The sequence below is a fragment of the Acomys russatus genome, chromosome 32, assembly GCF_903995435.1.
Source record: "Acomys russatus chromosome 32, mAcoRus1.1, whole genome shotgun sequence".
Taxonomy (NCBI): Eukaryota; Metazoa; Chordata; class Mammalia; order Rodentia; family Muridae; genus Acomys; species Acomys russatus.
The window spans coordinates 30,039,981-30,060,079 of record NC_067168.1 but is presented as its reverse complement, the minus strand read 5'-3'; the positions used below and the strand labels follow the sequence as shown (position 1 = coordinate 30,060,079).

Below are 20,099 nucleotides of genomic sequence, written 5' to 3'. Positions count from 1 at the left end.
ACCACCCAATAACGCAGCCAGTCCTTCCTCCTCAGGAAGTGTCTTTTGTCTGTTTTGTTTAAAAATAAACTTCAGAAAAATGAATTGTGGCTTCTTAAAAAACAAAGCCATTTCTGAGGAAGTGTGGCCCCAGGCTATGAGATTTTCATCATTTGGCATTCAATCAGGCTCCGGCTGTTCTGTCTTTTCCCTAAATTAATACCCGGATCTGGAAACGGCCATTAGTAGCCCACAAGTACTTGGAGACCCTGGCAGCTGAGGAGGAAACCCGCCCAAAGCCTGATTCCCCTCTGAGCAGCGTGGGGTGCCTGTCTAAAGCCTTTCTCACCACGGCTGAGGTCTGGGGATTTGTTCCATTTATCACATTCACAAAGATCAGGTCTGTCGATGTGGGTGCTAGTGTTGCTGCAAAAAATGGAGCAATTATTCTCACCAGGCTGGGCGTGGGGGGGGCGGGTGCACGTAAGAGGAAGATGGACTGGTCTCTGAAGAGTTGTGGGCCTACCAGACTCTGAAGGGTAGTTGTGGGATGGGTGGCGCCTATGAGTGTATTTGGAAAAGAAAAGCTTCGAATTTGCCTGGGTATCTAAGGCAGAAGCAGGAAGTGCAATCTAGAGTCCAAGAATGTCAACTGTTGGGCACTAAGGCAGTAAGGGATGGGTGTGTCTGGGGTGTGGGGTGGGTATCTGTGGTGTGTGTGTTGGGGGGTATATTTTACATAATGAGCCTTGAACCTTGACAAAGAAAGGAAGTCCATTTCTGGCCACCTAGGGTAGGGGTAACTGGTGAGGCAAGAAGCCTTTTTCAGAACTTACCTTAAAATCTGGAAGCAGGATCTGTACCTTGGCACTGGTGTGAGGATAAAATCCAGGACCAGCCGTCCTGAAATGAAAGTGCACACATGAGGTGATTTGTTGTGGCTGGCCACATGACAGAAACAGCTTAAAGGAGAAATTGTTTGGTGTGTTCATGGTTCCAGAGGGCTGGCCTTGTCAGGGGAAGTCATGGCAGAACAGCACAGCTCACAGGGTGGCCTGCCAAGAAACAGGGTGAGGAACACTGAACTCACCGAGCTTCCCTCTTTTATTCTGTTCAGGGCAAACCATGCGTCTTTTCCCCCTTGATTAGTCCTTTTTGGAATCATCCATCCCAGACACTCCCAGGGGTATGGCCTCCATCCCTTAGGTGATTCTAAATCTAGCCAGCCTGGCCAGAAATAACCATCTCCACCCGTGTGTGTGTGTGTGTGTGTGTGTGTGTGTGTGTGTGCGCGCGCGCGCGCGCGCGCGCGTTTACTTGTGTGGTGCTTGATTGCTTGCTTTGTTGAAGCTAGCCTTGAACTTGCCACCCTCCTGAGTGCTGTATGTGCACTACCTGTGCAGTTCTTGAAGAGCAGCCACCCCTCACTTCGTGCCCAGCTCACACCACCTTCCTCCCTCTCTCCCCAGGACCAGCTCTCAGAGCCCCGCTCCCCAGCAAATGGAGACTATCGAGATACTGGGATGGTCCTCGTGAACCCCTTCTGCCAGGAAACACTGTTCGTGGGCAATGATCAAGTTTCTGAGATCTAGATGCAGCAGTGTCCGCTTAGCCACTCCCTATTTTTTGTCTCTAAATTATAAATATACAAATATATATATTATAAATATAACCTTTGTGTAACCCTGACTTAACATTTTCAGCTTTTTTTCTTAAGAATTGTCAACATCTTTTTTACAAGTGTGGTTTAAAAAAAATTTACAGAATGACCCATGGCTTTATAAAATAAAGGTATTTCTAAGCAAAGCAGTTGCACTGATTGCTTCTCTTAACTGTTCTGGGCATGTAGGGGTCCCAGGAGCTCTGGGCAGGTGAAGAAAGAGACCAATCCCCCATGAAAGCTGAATGTTTTTATGGCCAAATGAGTGGTCCCTTTGTGTGTTCTTGACACCCTGGTTCTCTTGACTCTATCTGAATTCCCTGTCTCCTTGTATGTACACTAGTGGAAGGAGCTAGCACACCAAGGCAGAAGACGCAGGCAAGTGTACAAAACAGAAGGGGAACCTGTCACCCTGAAGCCTCACAGTGCCATTACTGCATGTCCAATTTAACGGGATCTGTGAAGGCACCACTGAGGCATCATGAGGCTCCAGCCCCAATTTATCACCCCACAGGGCACTTCTGCCATGCTACAAGAAACAGGACTGCCTTTGTCTGGCAGAAAATTACTCCCCCAAAAAACCCTTCTATGCATTCCTGCCAACACCCCCACCTGCCCTGGACCCCATGCCTCTCTTCCTGGGACAGATGCAGATTCCAGTCTAGGGGCTGTGAGCAATTGCCCTTCTCTGTTCGAAGGTCAGGTGTTTATTGCGAATCTGTATTGCGTTCTCCAAAGGCAATGATATTATGCACACACACACCTTGAGAAACAGGTTTATCTAGGAAGCCTTGTGGTGTAGAACTATTTTTTTTAACCTTCCCCATTAAATCTTTTAAAGAAAAAGATTGCCAAATAAATCACTTGAGAGAAGTGCCATTCTAACTACAGGCAGAGGTGATGCAGACCTGCCCATGAACTTGCCATCGGCTCTTACTGTCCCCTGCCTCCCCCTTTCTTGGTCCCCTGGGACCAGGTCCAGCTGCCTTCCCCAATCCATACTGTACCCAGTGTGGCCAGTGGGGAGCAGACTCTCAAGAGACCCAAGAGGGGCCTCTGGAGCCAGTTGCTTTCTCCGTGACTTTCCTGAGCCAACATGGCTAGAGATTGAACCTCGGCCCCTCCCCCTATGCTAAAAGAAAAATAGTTTGATAGTATATTTTGAATATAGCCGTTCTTATTATCAGATTGGAACTTTGAATGTGACTGTCGGTTTCGATGTCTGTGTTGTTGCTGTGGTCCTCTTACCATGACGACTTCCTTTCTTCCTCCATCCTCCTTTTCAAAACGAAAGACAGCCTTCAAAAACTAACGTGTTCTGTGTTGTATGGACCGACTTAACATGAGTCTGCTTGCCTCTTTTCAAAGACTTCAACCCACAAAGGAGCAGGTTAAATGTTGTTGTGCCCAGATTCGCTCTCTAACGTGTTGCTGTCTGACCTTAACCTTATCATAATGTTTCTGTTAGCTATTGCATTGAATATACCAATGTGTGTGAGTATGTATAGAGAAAAACATGTTTGTAAAGGAAAATTTATATATAATATATGTCATCAACGATACATATGTTATATATACGTTTGTGGATGTATGACTTATTTTTCCGTATCCACAGAATTCAGCTACCATGTATATATAAATAAACTTATTTTACTACCCAGAGGATCAAGTCGCTAATACATTTTGCATTCTTCTCATTTAAAAATAACCTTTAGGTCTCCCTTCAGTGGTGCCTATGGCCGTCTCGTTTCCATGTGTACTTTTGTTTCTAATGGAACATCATATTGACCTTTACAAGTGTGACGAGCTAACAGGGTCGGCGGGTCATCATTTGGTAAAACTGATCTTTTAGACCAAGAGGGTGTATTTTCCAAGGGAGAGTCTACTCTCGTCACGTCACTGAAACATCGGTGTCCCTTGAGGTGCCTCCCTTTGCCTACCCAGGGGACTGGGAAGATTTGGAGGACATGTCTTCGGGTCAGTGTCTAAAGCCACCGATAGTTACTGTTCCCTGGGCAGTAACCATGCCTAGACACGACACCTTTACAGCCAGTAGCTTGAACCTTTCATTTGGCCTGAGACAACACAACCTGGAACTGACTAAAACGCAGCTCCATGGGGCCCAGCAATGCCACTTGTATTAAGAGGCTGTTACTATGTAGCACAGCCCCCAGTGTACCGTGGGAGTCTATAAGCTGCTGGCCTTTACACGATTCAATTGGCTCCTTAATCTGTTAATCAAAGAACCAACACTGATACTTAATCATGGACCTCCTGGGAGGTAAGGAGATACACCTCAGTAAAGTACCTTCCAATCATGAGGATCCAAGTTTGCTCCCCAGAACCCACGTACAAAATCTGGGTTGTGGTGACGTCTGTGTTTAATCTGAGCACTGGGTAGGCAGAGTCAGGCAGATCCCTGGGCCTCACTGTCCTACAAGTCTAGCCTAATTGGTGAGTTCCAAGGCAAAAAGAGACCCCTGTCTCAGAAAGTAAGGTGGATAGCCCCTGAGGATGTCTCTAAAGTTGATCTGTGGCCTCCACATGAATACACAAAAGTAAAGTACCCCTTGCCTTGCCTCAAGTAGACAAAGTGGAAGACAGGGAAAGGTTGCAGTTTTCATAAAGAATAGGAGGAAAAAAAAAAAAGTACAGCCGGGTGTTGGTGGTACATGCCTTTAATCCCAGACAGAACACAGGAGGCAGAAAACAAGCGGATATCTGTGAATTCGAAGCTAGCCTGGTCTACAAAGTGAGTTTGGGACGGCCAAGGCTACACAGAGAAACCCTGTCTTGAAAACAAAAAAACAAACAAGAAAATAAAGGTACACAGAAAGTTCTAGCAGATGAGCAGAACCCATGTGACCCTGGCGAGTGGTAGGTGCTGGAGACAAGGCAACCTTATATATTCCTGGATTAAAGAGGCTTTCTCAGCTCTGTGTGTTCTGGACATGGGGTTTTCGGGGTCTATTATCACAAAGGGAAGCAATAGCGCCTCCGAGAGAATACTTCTGAAAGTGTACAATATGCATCCCAAACAGCAGAATGTGTCAAACACACATCTTTCTACCATCCAAAGTCAAATCGGAAAGTGAGAAGGAGAATGGAATTGTTTTCAGAATTGGTGCATACTCAATACCTACCAGAAGTTGACTCCTGGCCCCTTTCTCTTACCTGTGGTTCACCCCCACATTACAGTACCAGAGAGTCCGAGGTCCATCTCTAGACCTCTGGTGCCTAGTTTCAATACACTAAAACCTCAGCACAATGGTTTTTTAGAGTCCTGGTCTGCCCAGGCTAGAGGGACCATTCTAGCCCGCCAAGAAGTGATTGGGATTATGACTTTGATGATGGGACTTGGAGGATGCCAAAGGCAAGGATTAATACCTGGGATGCCCAATAAATCCTAACTTGTCACCCACCGGTGCTTTCCAGAAATCCCTTCATTGTATTCACTTCTTAGTGTTCCTAGAGGAGGAGACTTAGGTGGAAGAGAGAGCAGAGCCTAGCAGTCGCCCAGCTGTTCCCATCCTATACTGGCTCCAGAGCACCTGGTGTGTCAGAGTTAGCAATCAGGCAGCACAGCCAGCAAGGTCTAGAGGAAGAGAAACATGGCCGAGGGCCAGCAGCTAACAAGCAGAGTGTCAGAGGGCAGATGCATGGGGGAAGGGGGAGGGGAGGGGGGAGCTGGAAGGGGGCGGGAACAGTGGCCAGACCTGAGGGAAGAAGACATGAGCAGGCTTGCTTTGTTTCCCTGGGGCTTCTGGGGCTACCTTCCCCATGGCTGGCTCACATGTGTGCCTCTCCTCTGATCCTGTGTGGATGCATGCCCACACGCACACACGCAGGGATACAGAAAGCCCTGTAATGGGTCCTGAGACCCTTGCGCTGAGTCCCAGCCTGTGGTGTGAGATCTGGAGGAGGCGATCAACCCACATGTCATCTAAGAGGCTCAGGACTGTTTCCTTACCAGTGAAAACCAGGACTGATCTGTTGCCTGTCTTACCCTCTCCTGTGGTCATAGCATACACAAAGCCAAGGACTGGGGTTCATAGAATATTCACATAGTGTGCATGACGCTCCGGATTCTATCGCAGGAATTGGAGGCAGAAGCATCAGAAGTTCAGAGTCATCCTGGCTACGTAAGGATTTTGAGGCCAGTCCAGGCTAGAGACTGTATCTAAAAGCTTAATAGGAGCATCTAGATGATCCATTTCCACAGGCTATACTGCTCTAGCACCCTCTCCCTCCAACCCCCAGAAAAGTCTGGAAGGCTGGGCACATGACCAGCATTCAGAGAATGCCTGCATGTATCTCTCACAGACTGCTGGGGCGGTTCTCTTCCAGCTCAGTGAATGACAGAAGCCCATGGAAAGCAGGAGACAAAGGACACGGGGACGGGGGAAGCTTCCAGAGAGGCCTGTGACTAGGCCATGGGGATGCTGGGACTGGCAACCGAAAGCCACTGAACCCTGTAAACCCGCCAGGCACCACAGAGGCAAAGAGGAAGATGAGCGAAAAGAGAGTGGCAGTGGACTTGCCCCCAGGAGCCAGCTCCAGCATGCCCCTGCAGAGGCTCAGGGCACCATCCCTCAGGGGAACACGCTCTCCGTCCTCCCTGGATAGCCCCCCAGCATCCCGGACCAGTGCTGTTGGGAACCTCACCCGTGCCCCTGGGGTCTATGTAGGAGTAGCACCCAGTGGATCCATAGGTGGCCTCGGTGCCCGCGTGACACGCCGGGCCCTGGGCATCAGCAGTGTCTTCCTGCAGGGCCTACGGAGTTCAGGCCTTGCCACTGTGCCCACTCCAGGCCCCGAAAGGGATCACATTTCTGTTGAGGACCTGGGGGGCTGCCTAGTGGAGTATATGACCAAGGTGCACGCTCTGGAGCAAGTCAGCCAGGAGCTGGAAAAACAACTGCGTGCTCACCTGGAGAGCAAGGCCAAGCGCTCCGGAGGCTGGGATGCCCTCCGCGCCTCCTGGGCTAGCAGCTACCAGCAGGTAAGTCCTCCCACTGTACCTGGAGGCTTGCTTGCTAGAGCTCGGAGAGGGGGGGGGGGGGATGTTGAAGGCAGCAAGGAAGGTGGTGAGCAACCTGAGACCAGAGAAACTGACCACTTTCATAGCAAAACTGACGGTGTTTCTAATAGCAGCACCAGCCGCCGTTGACGGAAGCTGATGAGGGCCAGGATTCCCTAGGTGGAGCACAGGCACTACCTACCTCCCAAAACATTCCAACAGTGCTCTGCAACCAATCTCTCACTGTGTATGCTTTCCAGATGAGAAAATTCAGTTAAACGAACAAGGTCCCAGTTCATAAGCTAATAGCGCAGCCATTCTCAGCCTGTGGGTCACAAACTCCTTGAGGGAGGGGGAGGAGTCACATACAGATACCCTGCACATCAGATAGTTACACTTTGAGTCATAAAAGTAGCAACATTACAGTTACGAAGTAACAACAGTGTAACTTATGTTGAGGGCGTGGCTACAGTCTGAGGAGCTGAGTATTGAAGGGTCACAGCAGTAGCAAGGTGGAGAGCTACTGCAATAGAGTGATGCAGCAGATATCTGAACCTGGATTTTCTTTCCTCAAAGTTACACTTGTCCTATTTCTGGGGCTGCCTCTGTCAGTTACTGTAAAGGGTTTTCAAGCTCTCATAGAACCCAATACCACTGAATGGACGTGCTATTTTAAATGACTAAATGAAGGGGTACTCCTGTACCTAGATATAATGGGTATGTGGGATCAATGGGGAAATGGGCCGTCTGGTAATTTTCAATTTCCTATCATCTATTGTGTGTTTTTGGGGGGGTGTGTATGTGGGGAGGCTGTATATGGGAGTGTGGGGGTGTGGTGGGGGAGTACGTGTACACAGGTAAAGCTGGTGTTAGTATCTTGTTTAACTCAAAATAGCAAAAAAAAAAAATCATTTCAGCATGAGTCATTATAAAAATACCAGCACAATAGTTGAGACCCCAGAGAGAGTTTTACAGGGCACGGAAATGTTTTACAGTCTTGGCTGTCTGTTATGTTAGCTTCTCCTGGGCAGACATGAGCAAGCGCACTTTTATCCCCAGACCAGGCACTACCAACAGATCGAAGAGTCTACCCAAGTCTAGCTTGGCAAAGCGTGGGTGAGGGGTTACTTACAGGAGTGTAATTGAATCAAAGGAAACTGAGTCCCTGAAAAGTGCATGGGTGATGCTCAGGAAAGCCGCAGCCCTGGAGCCCCCTGCCCAATTATCAGGCAGCTCTATGGAAGAGTCTCCCCTTCCTGGCAGGGGTTTATCGCATATATAACCCGGGGGTGTGGATCTTACAATGTTCTGAGCCTTCTAAGCTTAAGCTTCCCAGATCTTAGGAACCACCTACCTCCCTTCCTCAAAAAAAAAAAAAAAAAAAAAAAAATACCTACACAATGCCATCAACTGCAACTGAGCCCTTGGGGTGTGGCTGTTGAGGCTGAGGACCTTACATTTTTGCTTTACTTGGATTTTATTTCTTCTTGTCATTACATTTAGCTGACAGTCATCCTGCTGAGCAGGGATGTGGAGGCCTCCTCTCCCCCTCACCTGGTCAGGGCTGCTTCCTGTCCTGAAATCATTCCCGCAGAACTCGGAACTCATTCATCAACCAGAGCCTGTGGGCTCTGGTTCCAAGATTGAAAGCCTACCTGCCTTCCGTCACTGCCCATCTCAGGAGCTCTCTCTGTGGGTAGTTGGCTTCCTCCCCAAATGTTGGCTTGGGGATGACTGTAAACTGAATCAGTCTCTAATCCAGCCAGAAGCAGCCAGATGCCACTTGCTCCCTGGAGCCAGGAATGCAGCCTAAGAGCGGGTCATGAGTGGTCCACGTGTGGTTGGGTGATACCAAGCAGAGACACACATGGAGTCCCCATTTCATCCCATGCTGCTTCTTGTTCGCTGTTCTCAGCAGCCCACAGAGGAGAGGGTACAATACTATACTTCTGGGCGGTACAGCCACTCCTCTGGAAGTCCCCACAACTATCTCGATTTCAAATATGCGTGATATAAGAACCCCTAGGGCATCCTAGATAGTCCACCTCAGCAGCGTCTGCTGGGCAGTAGGATACTCAGACGCCATACACACACGCCAGGAGGAGCCAAGTGTTTCAATGTTGAGGTTAAAAAATTCAGCCCCAAAGCCTAGTGAGCAGACACTGTGCAACTGGCTACAAATGCTTCTATAATACGTGACCCCTGCTCCTTGTCTATAAACTGGATTTGATAATATCTACACAATCCCACAACTCTATAACCTATAGACTAGACAGCCATACAGTACCCCAACAGTACAGCCATAAAGAATGGAGACCATGCCTTCGGCTTCTGCTCCTGGTGGCTAAGATCCAAAATTGCTGCCACTTTTGTCTAAAGCATCAGTGAGCTACCAGATATGTATGGACACTTTACCCTCCCTCCTCCCAGTTCTCCTCCTCAAGTTTAAGCTCCACTCTGATTCTTCAGCCTCAGAACCACCAAGGCCCCTTCTCCCACTCAGCAATGATACAAGTAGTGGAAAAATTCCCAGGGGGTGGCCTCTGTGACCAAAGAGGACTGGGTACCCACCTCCTGGGCCAGCAGGAGGTGGCCCTGTGTGCCCTTGCTATCACTCCTGAGTTTTCATATCAAATGGGTGATGCCAATAACTAGGTCTCAGAGCAGCATCAGGTCCTTTTGTCTTCGACGATGGCTGAACACAAGCTTGCACTGAGAGACCTCCCTGCGCCCAGCTGCAGATAAAACAGCAGAGGCGCATCCATGTAGTGAGTGTCAGTGCATGAGGAGGGAGTTGAGCCAGGGTGAGGGAGAAACTGCCCAGGGAAGAGCTGGGGATGTGGAGCTCTAAAGCTTTGTATGGAGGAGGATAGCGGGGTCTCCACAGGGAGAAGGCAACCAGAAATCTAAGTTATTGAAAGGCCAGAGGACGGAGATTCTAAATGGTTTGTCATGAACCTATTTTCTCCCTTGGCAAGGCAGCTATACTCTGGAGATTTTTCTGTTTGGAGAAACTGCTAGAAACCTGAGGGTGTGGTTCAGTTCTCTCACCACTGAAACTGTGGACCTGGTATTACAGCCACGCAGAGAACTAATTTCACCCCACTGGGTGAAAGAGACAATAGAGTCAGATCAGCTTCGAAATTGACAACCTCTTGTCTCCGACAGGGGCCAAACAGAACCCGGAGCTGTTTTCATGTCTACTAAAGCCTGAATGTTATTTCCTGAGCAGGGATGGGGGTGTGTGTGGAATCCATTGCTTTTCCTGATTCAGTTTAATCCCTCTCTCTCTCTCTCTCTCTCTCTCTCTCTCTCTCTCTCTCTCTCTCTCTCTCTCTCTGTGTGTGTGTGTATGTGTGTGTGTGTGTGTGTGTGTGTGTGTATGTGTGTGTGTGTGTGTGTGTATGTGTCTCTGTTTTATTTGTTGATATGGGATCCTGGCTAGAGTGGCAACTGCTACTATATAGCTCAGAGTGGCCTCAAACTTGCAGCAATCCTCCTGTCTCAGCCTCCCAAATGCTAAGATTATAAACTTGCACCACCACACCTAAATCAATGTATCTATTTCTTATAAAAACACAGTTTGTTTGGCTGGGCAGACTGGGGCAGTGACACTGCCAGCTCAGCTTTGTAGGACACTACAGTGTGGTTAGAAATGTCATGACACACAGAAGCATGTATTGGGGAAAATTCTTAGGGACAGGGATGAGTATTGCTAGAAGAATATCTCAGGGGGTCAAGGGAGGGAAGGAGGCATGAGGGTGTTTTCTATGAAGGGAAGCTTCTGGTTCCTACGGGTTCTTGTTTTGCTAAAGTGTATGTGGAGAAAGGATGGCTGAAGAAGCACCTCTCTCAAAGCCCTTCTCGAACACCCCCACTCAGTCACAGATCTCTTATGATACCTTGCAGTGTAAGGCTCATGTTGAAGAATGGGGGTGGGGGGACGGACAAGTTGGTCCATGTTATGAAAACGGATGTGGTGCAAAGACTGGGGACTTTGAAACCAAACAGTTAAGGTCAAGCTCAGGCCCTGCCGTTTGCCTCCTGTATGACCTTGAGTTGGCTTCTACAATGTCGTCTGTCTGTCTCGGTTTCTCATGATAGTGAGAATGTTGGAGATGTCTTATGACATGTAAAATCTCTCTAAGGAGGATGCACTAGAGGCCTACTGCTGAAATTAGAATTGGGGAAAGGATATGAACTGTATCTGTTACAAGGTAACACTGGTCAGAGATGGTGGCCTATGTAGTTAGACTAGAAAAGACAAGTATAAGAATTAGAAGGAAAGAGGAAAATGTTGATTCTTTCTAGAAAACCAAGAGAGTTCAATGTAAAATTATACAATAAATAAGCTTTAAGCCACGGGTTATAGAATTTCACAAAAAATAATGTCCATATATAAGCAAAAAAAAAAAAACCATATAATTGAAGTGAAATTTTCATTTATCATGCCATCAGATACAACCCCTTTCTCTAAAGAAACTTAAATATCCGAATTCTATAATGAAACAATGATATAGCCCTTCTAAAATACACAGAGTCTTGAACAAATGGAAAGAAATGCCATGTATCCAAACTGAAAGACCCAGAGACTTAAAGACAACAGCCTCCCTGAGTTCACGTAAAAGTTCAATGCAATTCTAATTGTATGCCAATTTCTTTAACCTTCGGCTAGATAACAACGAACATAAATATTATTTGTAGGGGGAAAAAGGCAAAGAGACCCGGGGGGGGGGGGAAACCCCTGAAAGAACAAGATGGAAACAAAGGGGTGCAGGTGCACCAGACATTTAAACATATCATAGTCTCTGTAATTAGCAGGGCATGGTGGCACAAGCCTGTAATTGGATACTCTAGAAGCAGGAGGATTGAGAGTTGGAAAGCAGCCTCAAAACACCAAAGAACTGTCTCGAAAAACAAAACAAGGACTAGGTAGGTAGTGAGCTGCAGAACACTTGCCTGGCTTCTAGCCCATCGCTATGACAAACAGCAGGAAGTCAGGGATGCTAAGCCGTTTACATTTGTCATCTACCAGTTAACTATAGGCTCAAGTTGACAGTGTCTTAGCAAAGCAGCCTTCGAGTTTCTCAAAGGAATGTGGGCAACTGGTCTGGGTGTTCTCTATACGGGGCCAATGGGGAGCTAATAGTGTGTTGCTCAGTTGTGTGGCCTTCCCAACCAAGAGCAAATAAAGCCTTGTACACTGCCTCTCATCTTTGCTCATTGTCGGCATGGCCTTCTTGTTCTCCACTAGTCTTGGCTTTGCTTACCTAAGGAACTTTTCACCCGTGAACAGTCTTGTGGCCTAATCTAACACTTTATAACCAGCCGTATGAAAGCTTGCCTTTGATGGATAATGGGTTAAGAGTCTAGAGTTTACTTGCCCTTTGCCCTGTTAGGGTGGTCCCCTACCTATGTCAGCAGCGGGTTCTCTTTCAGTTGGATATGCTTTAACCATTGTTAGAAGGTTAACCTTGAAGCTAGGAATGACGGCTCCACTCGCTGAAGAGCACCGGTCTAGCATACGCAAGACCCTGGGTTTAATCCTCAACCCCAGAAAAAGAAAGAACTGTTTCACCACTAGGTGGCGGTAGTGCACACCTTTAATCCCCACACCCCAGCTCTGTAGAAACAGAGGCAGAGAGAGGCAGAGGCAGGTGGATCTCTGAGTTTGAGAGCAGCCTGTAAACCTCTGAAATTACAGAGAAAGTTTTAGGATAGCAAAGACTACACAGAGAAACCATGTCTCAAAGAAGAAAAATAGTTTTACCTTATAAAATACAACAGTTTACTAGGACTCCAGATCCTTCCTAGTCAGGGCAGGGAAGCTCGCTAAGCCTCACAGAATAAAGATCTCTCCATGGATCTGTCCTAGCCAGAGAAGGTCCCTGTCAAAGGTGTCCTCTCAGAGCAAAAGCCCGCCTTCATATTTAAGAGCGGTAGGAGGAACCTGTTAAAGGCTGCATTCTCCAGAAGAAGAAGGAAAAACAAAAAACAAAAAACAAAAAACTAAATTAAAACGTAACCCAGGCAGCTGGCTCAAGTGCTGAGGAGAAGTGCGGTTTCTCCTTCTGGGGGGATTGTGGAGAGAAGTGGCTGAGGCGGGCAGAAAGTGGCCCAGGGTCCCAGCGTTCCCCCCTACTTGGGGGGGGTGGGGTGAGGCTGAGCCACTGAAGCTGAGGACCCCATTTAGGCAAATAAAACCTCGTTCATCCTTGTCTGCCAGGGGAACTGCACAGAAAGACTCATTTGTCTGCTTTAAACGAGCGGGTGAGCCTGGCACTCACAGATGCATTAGTCAGCAGAAATGAGAAGTTACCTCAGCTGTTAGCTGGGAGGTAATGAAAGGCCTCGGAGGACTCCCCTTCCACACTGACCTGCTGCTGCTGCTGCTGGAAAACAACGTACAATCTACTTATTTATGAATCTATTTATTTTAGGAGCCACTGAGTAATTGTACATCTTGGAGGAGACACTGCAGTGCAGTGAGGGAAGTGGATGGAGTTAGGCAGGCTCTGGAGACATTATACCAAAGAGCAGCACTAGTCTGAACACTAACTGCGCAAACGCGTCTGGCCCAGCCCTGGCTGAGTCCTCCCTCCCCTCCTCCCTTCCTCTCCTTCTCCCTCCTCCCGACTCCTCTAGCCAATCTCACCAGGCCAGAGCCTTTCTAGGTATCACACCCTACCTTAAATTTCCTGACATCTTCATTGGCTTCACTCTCGCCCCCAGCTAAGTGCCCCTCTGGGACAGCTCTGAGCAATACTATCTAGCAGGCCACATATTTTTTTCTGTTCATTTGCCATGAAAACCGAAGCATCAGGCATGTCCCTTACCAGAACCTTGGCTATTTATCTGGATAACGAGATGAAACTCCCAGGAAACTCCTCCGAGGAGACAACGCGTAATGTCTACCTTTCCTCCTGCAGTCAAAATGGCACCGCAAAGGCTAGCTGTGGGGTACTACTGAGTCTATCCGGCTTCCTTACAGCCCAGATGAGGGGTTACTTACTGGGATGTGGAGGCTTTAATCCAGAACGACGCTGACTTCCCCAGAGGCACCCAGCTGGAGCCCTCCTTATATAGTCTAGTTCCCACGCCCCGCCCCAAGACCTCGTGCAATTTGGGCAAGATTGCACACAACGGGTGGCTGGGAGCATCTGTCTGCCCAGGTGAGGGTCTCATGACCCTCCCATCCTGCTATGGTAACGGTGAGCAAGCCCAGCTGCGATGATGTTTGCGGGCGGCACAGCTGAACTCCCTAAAATGGTGGTTGTTTGGCTCTGCACAACCGTCTCTGTCTCTCATGTGTAGTCGTTCGTGTAAGGAGTGAATCAGACAAGGAGAGGAAGGACCTGGGGCCTCTCTGGAACTCACTGTGAGGGTCCCCAAAGGAGCTTGAAGAGCCCTGCTTGAGGAGTAAACCTCTCTGAGCGGTGTTTCTCACAGGTGCTAAAGCAGCAGCCAGTGCCAGGCAGGCCTCTGGTGTAGAGCGCGCGCGCGCGCACACACACACACACACACACACACACACACACAGACTTGCACGCACGCACGCACTCAGCCACACACGCACGCACGTGCCAGGCCAGGCACCACCTCCTGAGCAAAGCCTTGGACAGACAGACCCAGAATTTCCAAGTGCAGTTTCCTATCAGCCAATGATGAATGTGGAGAGGACATAGGTGTTCTGGGGACCCAGAGGCTCCCCCCACCCCCCACTCCGACACACGCACAGTGTTTTCTAACAAAGCTAAGTGTCTAGATAAGTGGGTAACATCCTTGAGTAAGACCCTGATTCACAGACCTCAGCGGTGGATGGAGTCCCCTGGAGAGAGAAAGGATCACCCAGTTCTGTCTGCCAGAATGAAAGCCTCAGCAGCCTGGGTGGCTGCAACACCAAGCCATGTGTTTTCTCACTCTCCTGGAGGCTGGCAACCTAAGATCAAGGTGTTTCTCCTGACAGGAGCCGTCTGCTTCCTGACTGCATATGTGTGTGTCCACATTTTTTTTTTTTTTTTTTTTTTTGCATGAACTTGGACTAGGACCACCGTCATGACCTCCATCTGACCTAATACTCTCTTTAAAGATCTTACATCTAGGGCCCCGTGGTGATGGCGTGTGCCTTTAATCCCAGCACTTGGGAGGCAGAGGCAGGTGGATCTCCATGAGTTCGAGGCCAGCCTGAACTACAGAGGGCGTTACAAGACAGCCAGAGCTGTCATACAGAGAAACCCTGTCTCAAAAAACAAAAACAAAAAACAAAAAAATCCTACATCTAAAAATGGTCTCGTGCTGAGGCAGTGAGCAATTAGATCGTCAACATATGGATCAAGGGGACATAATTTAGACCATAACCTCCAAGTGTATTTTTTAAAATTTATCATGATATTTGGTTTCTTGAAATGGGGGGGTCTCAAAAAAAAGAAATGGGGGCCTCAAGTTCATGATCCTCATGCCTCAGCATCCTGAAAGCTGAGAGGTATACCACCATCACCCCAAATTTATAAAGAAATGAGGGGGGAGGGGGCTACAGAGGAATGAATGTTCCTTATTGAGTTTATACTCCAGGCAGAGTCAGTTCAGTGCTGTTTGCCCTCCCGGCCACCCCTGTACCCCCTGCCCCCCTCCCCTCCTCACCAGCTCCCACAAGACATTACTAAAAGCTCCCTGGTGCGTTTGTTTATAAACCCAGAAGGCCCTAGCTAGAACCCCACCATCTACTTTGAAAACCCTCTGCCTGTTAAAATGGAGTGGCGTCCACAAAGGTCGTCCTCTGTGAGGTGGTCAACCTCAGGGACGGGTCTGTTTTGTTCTCTTTAAGCTTTCGATCTTGTAAGGCCGTGTGCCACAAAGAGTAGATTGATCCTCCTGCAGGCACAGCCCTGACTAGAACTAGGACACAGGAGGCTAGGGGGACTTCCAGTTCTTCAGTTAGCTCCAAACTGACTTGAAAGTTTAATAGCTTTGCTTGCCAGGACAGCAGGGCCTCCCTTGGGATTTCTTTTCTTTCCTTTTTTTTTTTTTTTTTTTTTTTTTTCTTTCTTTCTTTCTTCTTTTACACTGATGTTCAGGCTCAAAAAAAAAAAAAAAAAAAAAAAAGTAAAAAAAGTAATAATACGAATGTGCTGAGCAGTCAGCCCCTGAGGCAGGACCCCTTCCTCTGACTATAGAGTTCAGAGGCTCCCTGGGGTGTGTGGTTCCAACCTTCCCAAGCCACTGTTTCATGGGAGCTGGGTAGCTGCCTGCATGGGAGGGAAAGACTTCTGCCTAAGATGAACATGCTGTGGGGGTTTCCAAAGATTGTCTGCTGGGATCTGTGGCCTCTAAAGGTGACCGCTTGCCCCAAACCCTGAGGAGCTTCATGCCAATCCAGAGAGCTAAGGACTCTTTGAAAATAATGAGAGGTCACACTGAGTGTTGGAGCCTGGATGCCAGTCCCCAAAGGTTCCCGGTCTAGGAGAGAGACACAGACCTGTTGAAAGTCACCAAAGATAACAGACTATTCCCATGGGGTATGAGACCAGGCTTATTAGTCCCACAAAGGAGCATACTGGGAAGAGCTGCAGCATTTGAAGGGAGGACCTAGGAGGGCCTGTGCTGCAGGTTGAAAGAAGTAAAGCCTTTCTGTATATTTTATGCTGGCAAGGGGGAGGAGCCTGATGGCTAGGGCAGCAGAAACAGCAGCTCTGCAATCCAATTAAGATCTATGTTTAAGAGGACACTTGTGCTGGCCGTGGTGGCGCATGCCTTTAATGCCAGCACCAGGAGGCAGAGGCAGGTGGATTGCTGTGAGTTTGAGACAAGCGGGGTCTACAGCCAAGACTACACAGAGAAACCCTGTCTCAAAAAACAAAACAAAACAAAAACAAACAAACAAAAAGAGTACCCTTGCTGCCTCCAGGCTTGGTGGTGCACGCCTATAATCCCAACACTCACTCAGGGAGGCAGACTCCGGCAGATCTCTGTTAGTTCAAGGCTAGCCTGGTCTACAGTGTGAGTCCAAGACAGCCAGGGCTACACAGAGAAACCCTGTCTTGGGGAGAAAAAAAAAAAGAGTACCATTGCCTCTGTTGTGATATAACCACCACCACAGCCTCTGCTCCCTGCCTCTCTCCCAGAGTGAGCACGTCTGATGACGGCTGGTACTATGAGTATTCACACGCAGGTGAGAAGCCAGGGTTGGCTGCTAGCTGCAGAGCTGTGGTCCAACTTCTTCACCTCCACCTCCACAGCTTCCTCAGCCTCTCCATCCACAGCACAAAAGGACCAAGCTGACAGCTCTAACATCCTGGGGGGGCTCTCACCTCTTATAAGTCTCCCAGGCTTCTGAAAGTTTCTCGGGGCAGAAGTGTCATTTCTATAGCCTTGTGGTGCCCTTAAAAGTCTGGAGCCTCTCAGCTTCTCCACTGCTCGGTGAGCGGGATCACTGGGGCCCAGCCTCTGAAGGAAACACTCTCCTAGTTCCTGGGGCTGCCTCACGGGTCTTGGCTTGTGGCTGCATCCCTCAGCCTCTGCCCTAAATCCCTGGATGTGCAGAAGTCCCTTGTAGTGAGGGACTTCACTCCAAATCAGATCATGTCCCAATGACCTCATCATAACTTGATTACGTCCACAAAGACCATATCCCCAGAAAGTCCTGGGCTTAGGATTTCAGTGAATCCATAACTATAGCTATTGGTTAGTTTTGGAGTTTGTCGTAGTAGTAGTAGTAGTTGGGTTTTTTTTGTTTGTTTGTTTGTTTTGGGGGTGGGTTTTTGTTTGTTTGTTTGTTTGTTTAATCATATATTCCTGGTTTCCAGCAATCTGTTCTGGTTCCTCAAATGCCACTTCAAAAGTCCACAACTACCAGTATTTTTGTATCTAGCCTACTTCTTCTTTTTCCATTTGAAATCCTAATCTGCCTCCTATCGAACCATAAATTCATTAGGGCAAACAGCGGTGTAGACAGCCCAAGAGAGAGCTGCACATTGTAAAGGCTGGGCCAAATCACATCACCTCTCTGAACCGTTTTCTCAACTGTTAGGTGGAGGGACCAGATCCCCTGGCCCTCTTGGAAGATACAAAAAATAAGCCAGATTCTAGTTCATGGTCCAGGAAGACAAGTGATGGGGTCCTCTTTGTGGGCCTGAAGGGACACGTTTTACTTTACTCCCCTGGTTGCCCTCTGGCTTTGAGCCCATTAGACAAATCTCTCTGACCCAGGGGCTCATCTGTAAAGTCAGAGGGCAGATTTCTCCGACTTCCCCAGCCTGGCACTGTAGACCGTTCAGCCTCCTGAGCCATGAGGAGACTAAGAAGAAGAGACCTACCTCTCCCACTTCTTAGAAACTTAGCTGCATGGCTGACCAGGCTCGGAATGTTTGGCACATGTGGTCCTTTCGTTCCTAACATTCTATCGGTGACCTGTGCCCCCCAGAAGTGATGAAACAGCTGTGTTGTTAACCTCACATACCTACCAGGCTATATATAGCGCAGGGGTTGCCAGATGAACTTGTCTAGATGGCGAGTTCACACATGATCTGAGATCACAACAGCGCAGATTAAATTAAGCCAATGCAGTTGGGATTCCTGGGTTAGCCAGCCCTAACGCCACTGTGCCTGCAGGTAGGTGGCAATAAATACTCACGAGCTGTCCACATCCTCCTCCACGCATGACCATCCCAGCCCTGGTCCCTCATGGCAGTCACTCTCAGCCTACTCAATACACTGAGACTCCCCAATATCAGAAGTGAGGACTAGTCTTTCTTGACTTTTCAACAATGGTATAAGCAACAGGGAAACAAGAAAGGACAGAAGGAAAACAGGAAGGGGAGAGAAGATGAGAGGAAGTCAGGCAGGAAGGAAATGAATCACTACAAGGCAGCAGCTAACGGTGCACACTACAGATCCCAAAAGACCTGAGTTCATTCTCTTAGCTTTGCCACTGACTGACTTTGTGACCTAAAACAAACCCCATAACCTTAACCTCCGACTACAATGCTGTGGTCCGGAAAAGGAAGATAACATTCACACCACAGGGTTATTGTGGGGCTTAAATAATTTTTTGGAATCTTTATTGTAGTGCCTGGCCATAGTAAGCATTCAGATTAGCTTTGTGAGTAACCGGTGTCATCATTTGTCATAGTTGAATAATAATAACCATGAGGATTGCACAGCCCTTCTGCCCTGGCTGGCTGGCAGACCACACAGTGTCTCAGAGGGGAAGGAGTACAAACAGTATCTGCACAGTAACACATAGGGACGGGTCCCTGGTGAGCAATCCCAGAGCAGCCTCTGAGGCAAACCCAGAGCCGAAGGAGACTCTCCATGAGATGTGGACAGGTTGAGAGAGAATTCCCGGATGTTGCTTCTTGGCAAGTGGCGCCACCTTCTGACTACTTTGGGAACTGTCTTGCAAACCTCGCATCTCCACCTCCCTGCAAAATGTTCCTTAAGTGTCAATTCCAGGGCTCCTGGAATGAACTCTCCATCAGAGCCACCTTGATTTGGGAGGCCAGCCACACAATTGGCCTCAGCCAACTGTAGACACGCTGTAGTCAATCCGATCACGTCAGAATTTCCACGACAGGCCTGGATTCCTTGAGGGTTTCAAAAGTCAGCCATAAAAAAATCTCCCTCTGTGCTGAGAGGCTCTGCACAGTGAGTGATCTGTCCCTGTTCTCTGCTGTTGCTATTTGGGACAGAAGAAGCCCCTTTCCTCTTTGGGCCGCATTTGGTCTTGTTTTCTGTCGATTGCATTTTGTTGCTTCAGGCCAGAGCTTGAATTTAGAGCTCTGAAGCCTTTTCTACATGCCTTCCCCCAGGTTCTTAGAGCATCCCACCTTCACCTCCCCCTCTGAAAAGGAAAGAAATCATTGCAGCTGCCATAAAGATGGCAGTCCCTCTGAATCCTAAAGGAATAGAACTAGAGGAAGGAGGGCTTTGTCAGTGTCAGACCAGACTACCACTTGCCAGCCTCCGTGTGTAATTAGTGTCACACATAAGTACAGAATCTTTCTTGATGGTGGCGTGCGTTGGCCCTGCCCCCTTCCTTGCAGCAGTGTGACAGTGTAGTATTTATCACAGTAGTTACTATGGAGCTGTCACGGGGTTCCCTTCTATTCTGTTGCCTCTCTGAGGCTTTGAGTCAGACTGCCCCATGTACCAGGCGCTTCAAGAATTCAAATATTAAAAAGTCAGAGTCGCATGCCATGGGCCCTGGGGTCTAGGTAGGATGATGAACACATTGGTCCAAGCACACTGTGACAGCGCAGTACTGACTGCGTGACAGATGTCAACTGTGTAAGGGCCAGGAGGGTCTTGAGGGGTGTGGCCAAACACAAGCCTGAGGTAATAGGGCCTCTTCCTAGATCCTTTTCAAGCACTCAATGGAAGACAGTCACTGCCCCTGACACCAAGTGGAAATTCAAGTGGTGTCATGGTTTTTCTGATCACTAG

At 48.4% G+C, this 20,099-nt stretch overlaps 2 protein-coding genes across 3 annotated transcripts in view; both read left to right on the top strand.

The window, feature by feature from the left end:
- The window catches only part of Tmem108 (transmembrane protein 108), a 267,058-nt gene extending 265,322 nt beyond the window's left edge, over positions 1-1,736 (top strand). For both annotated transcript variants that reach the window (XM_051140494.1, XM_051140495.1), the window contains exon 5: positions 1,449-1,736. In XM_051140494.1, the coding sequence (XP_050996451.1) occupies positions 1,449-1,571 (123 nt within the window). In that variant the 3' untranslated portion in view covers positions 1,572-1,736. The remainder of the gene's footprint in view (positions 1-1,448) is intronic.
- A 4,355-nt stretch (positions 1,737-6,091) lies between these two features.
- Bfsp2 (beaded filament structural protein 2) overlaps positions 6,092-20,099 on the top strand; it is a 55,697-nt gene continuing 41,689 nt past the window's right edge. Inside the window, exon 1 of the mRNA XM_051140292.1 lies at positions 6,092-6,641. Within this exon, the coding sequence (XP_050996249.1) occupies positions 6,150-6,641 (492 nt within the window). The 5' untranslated portion in view covers positions 6,092-6,149. The remainder of the gene's footprint in view (positions 6,642-20,099) is intronic.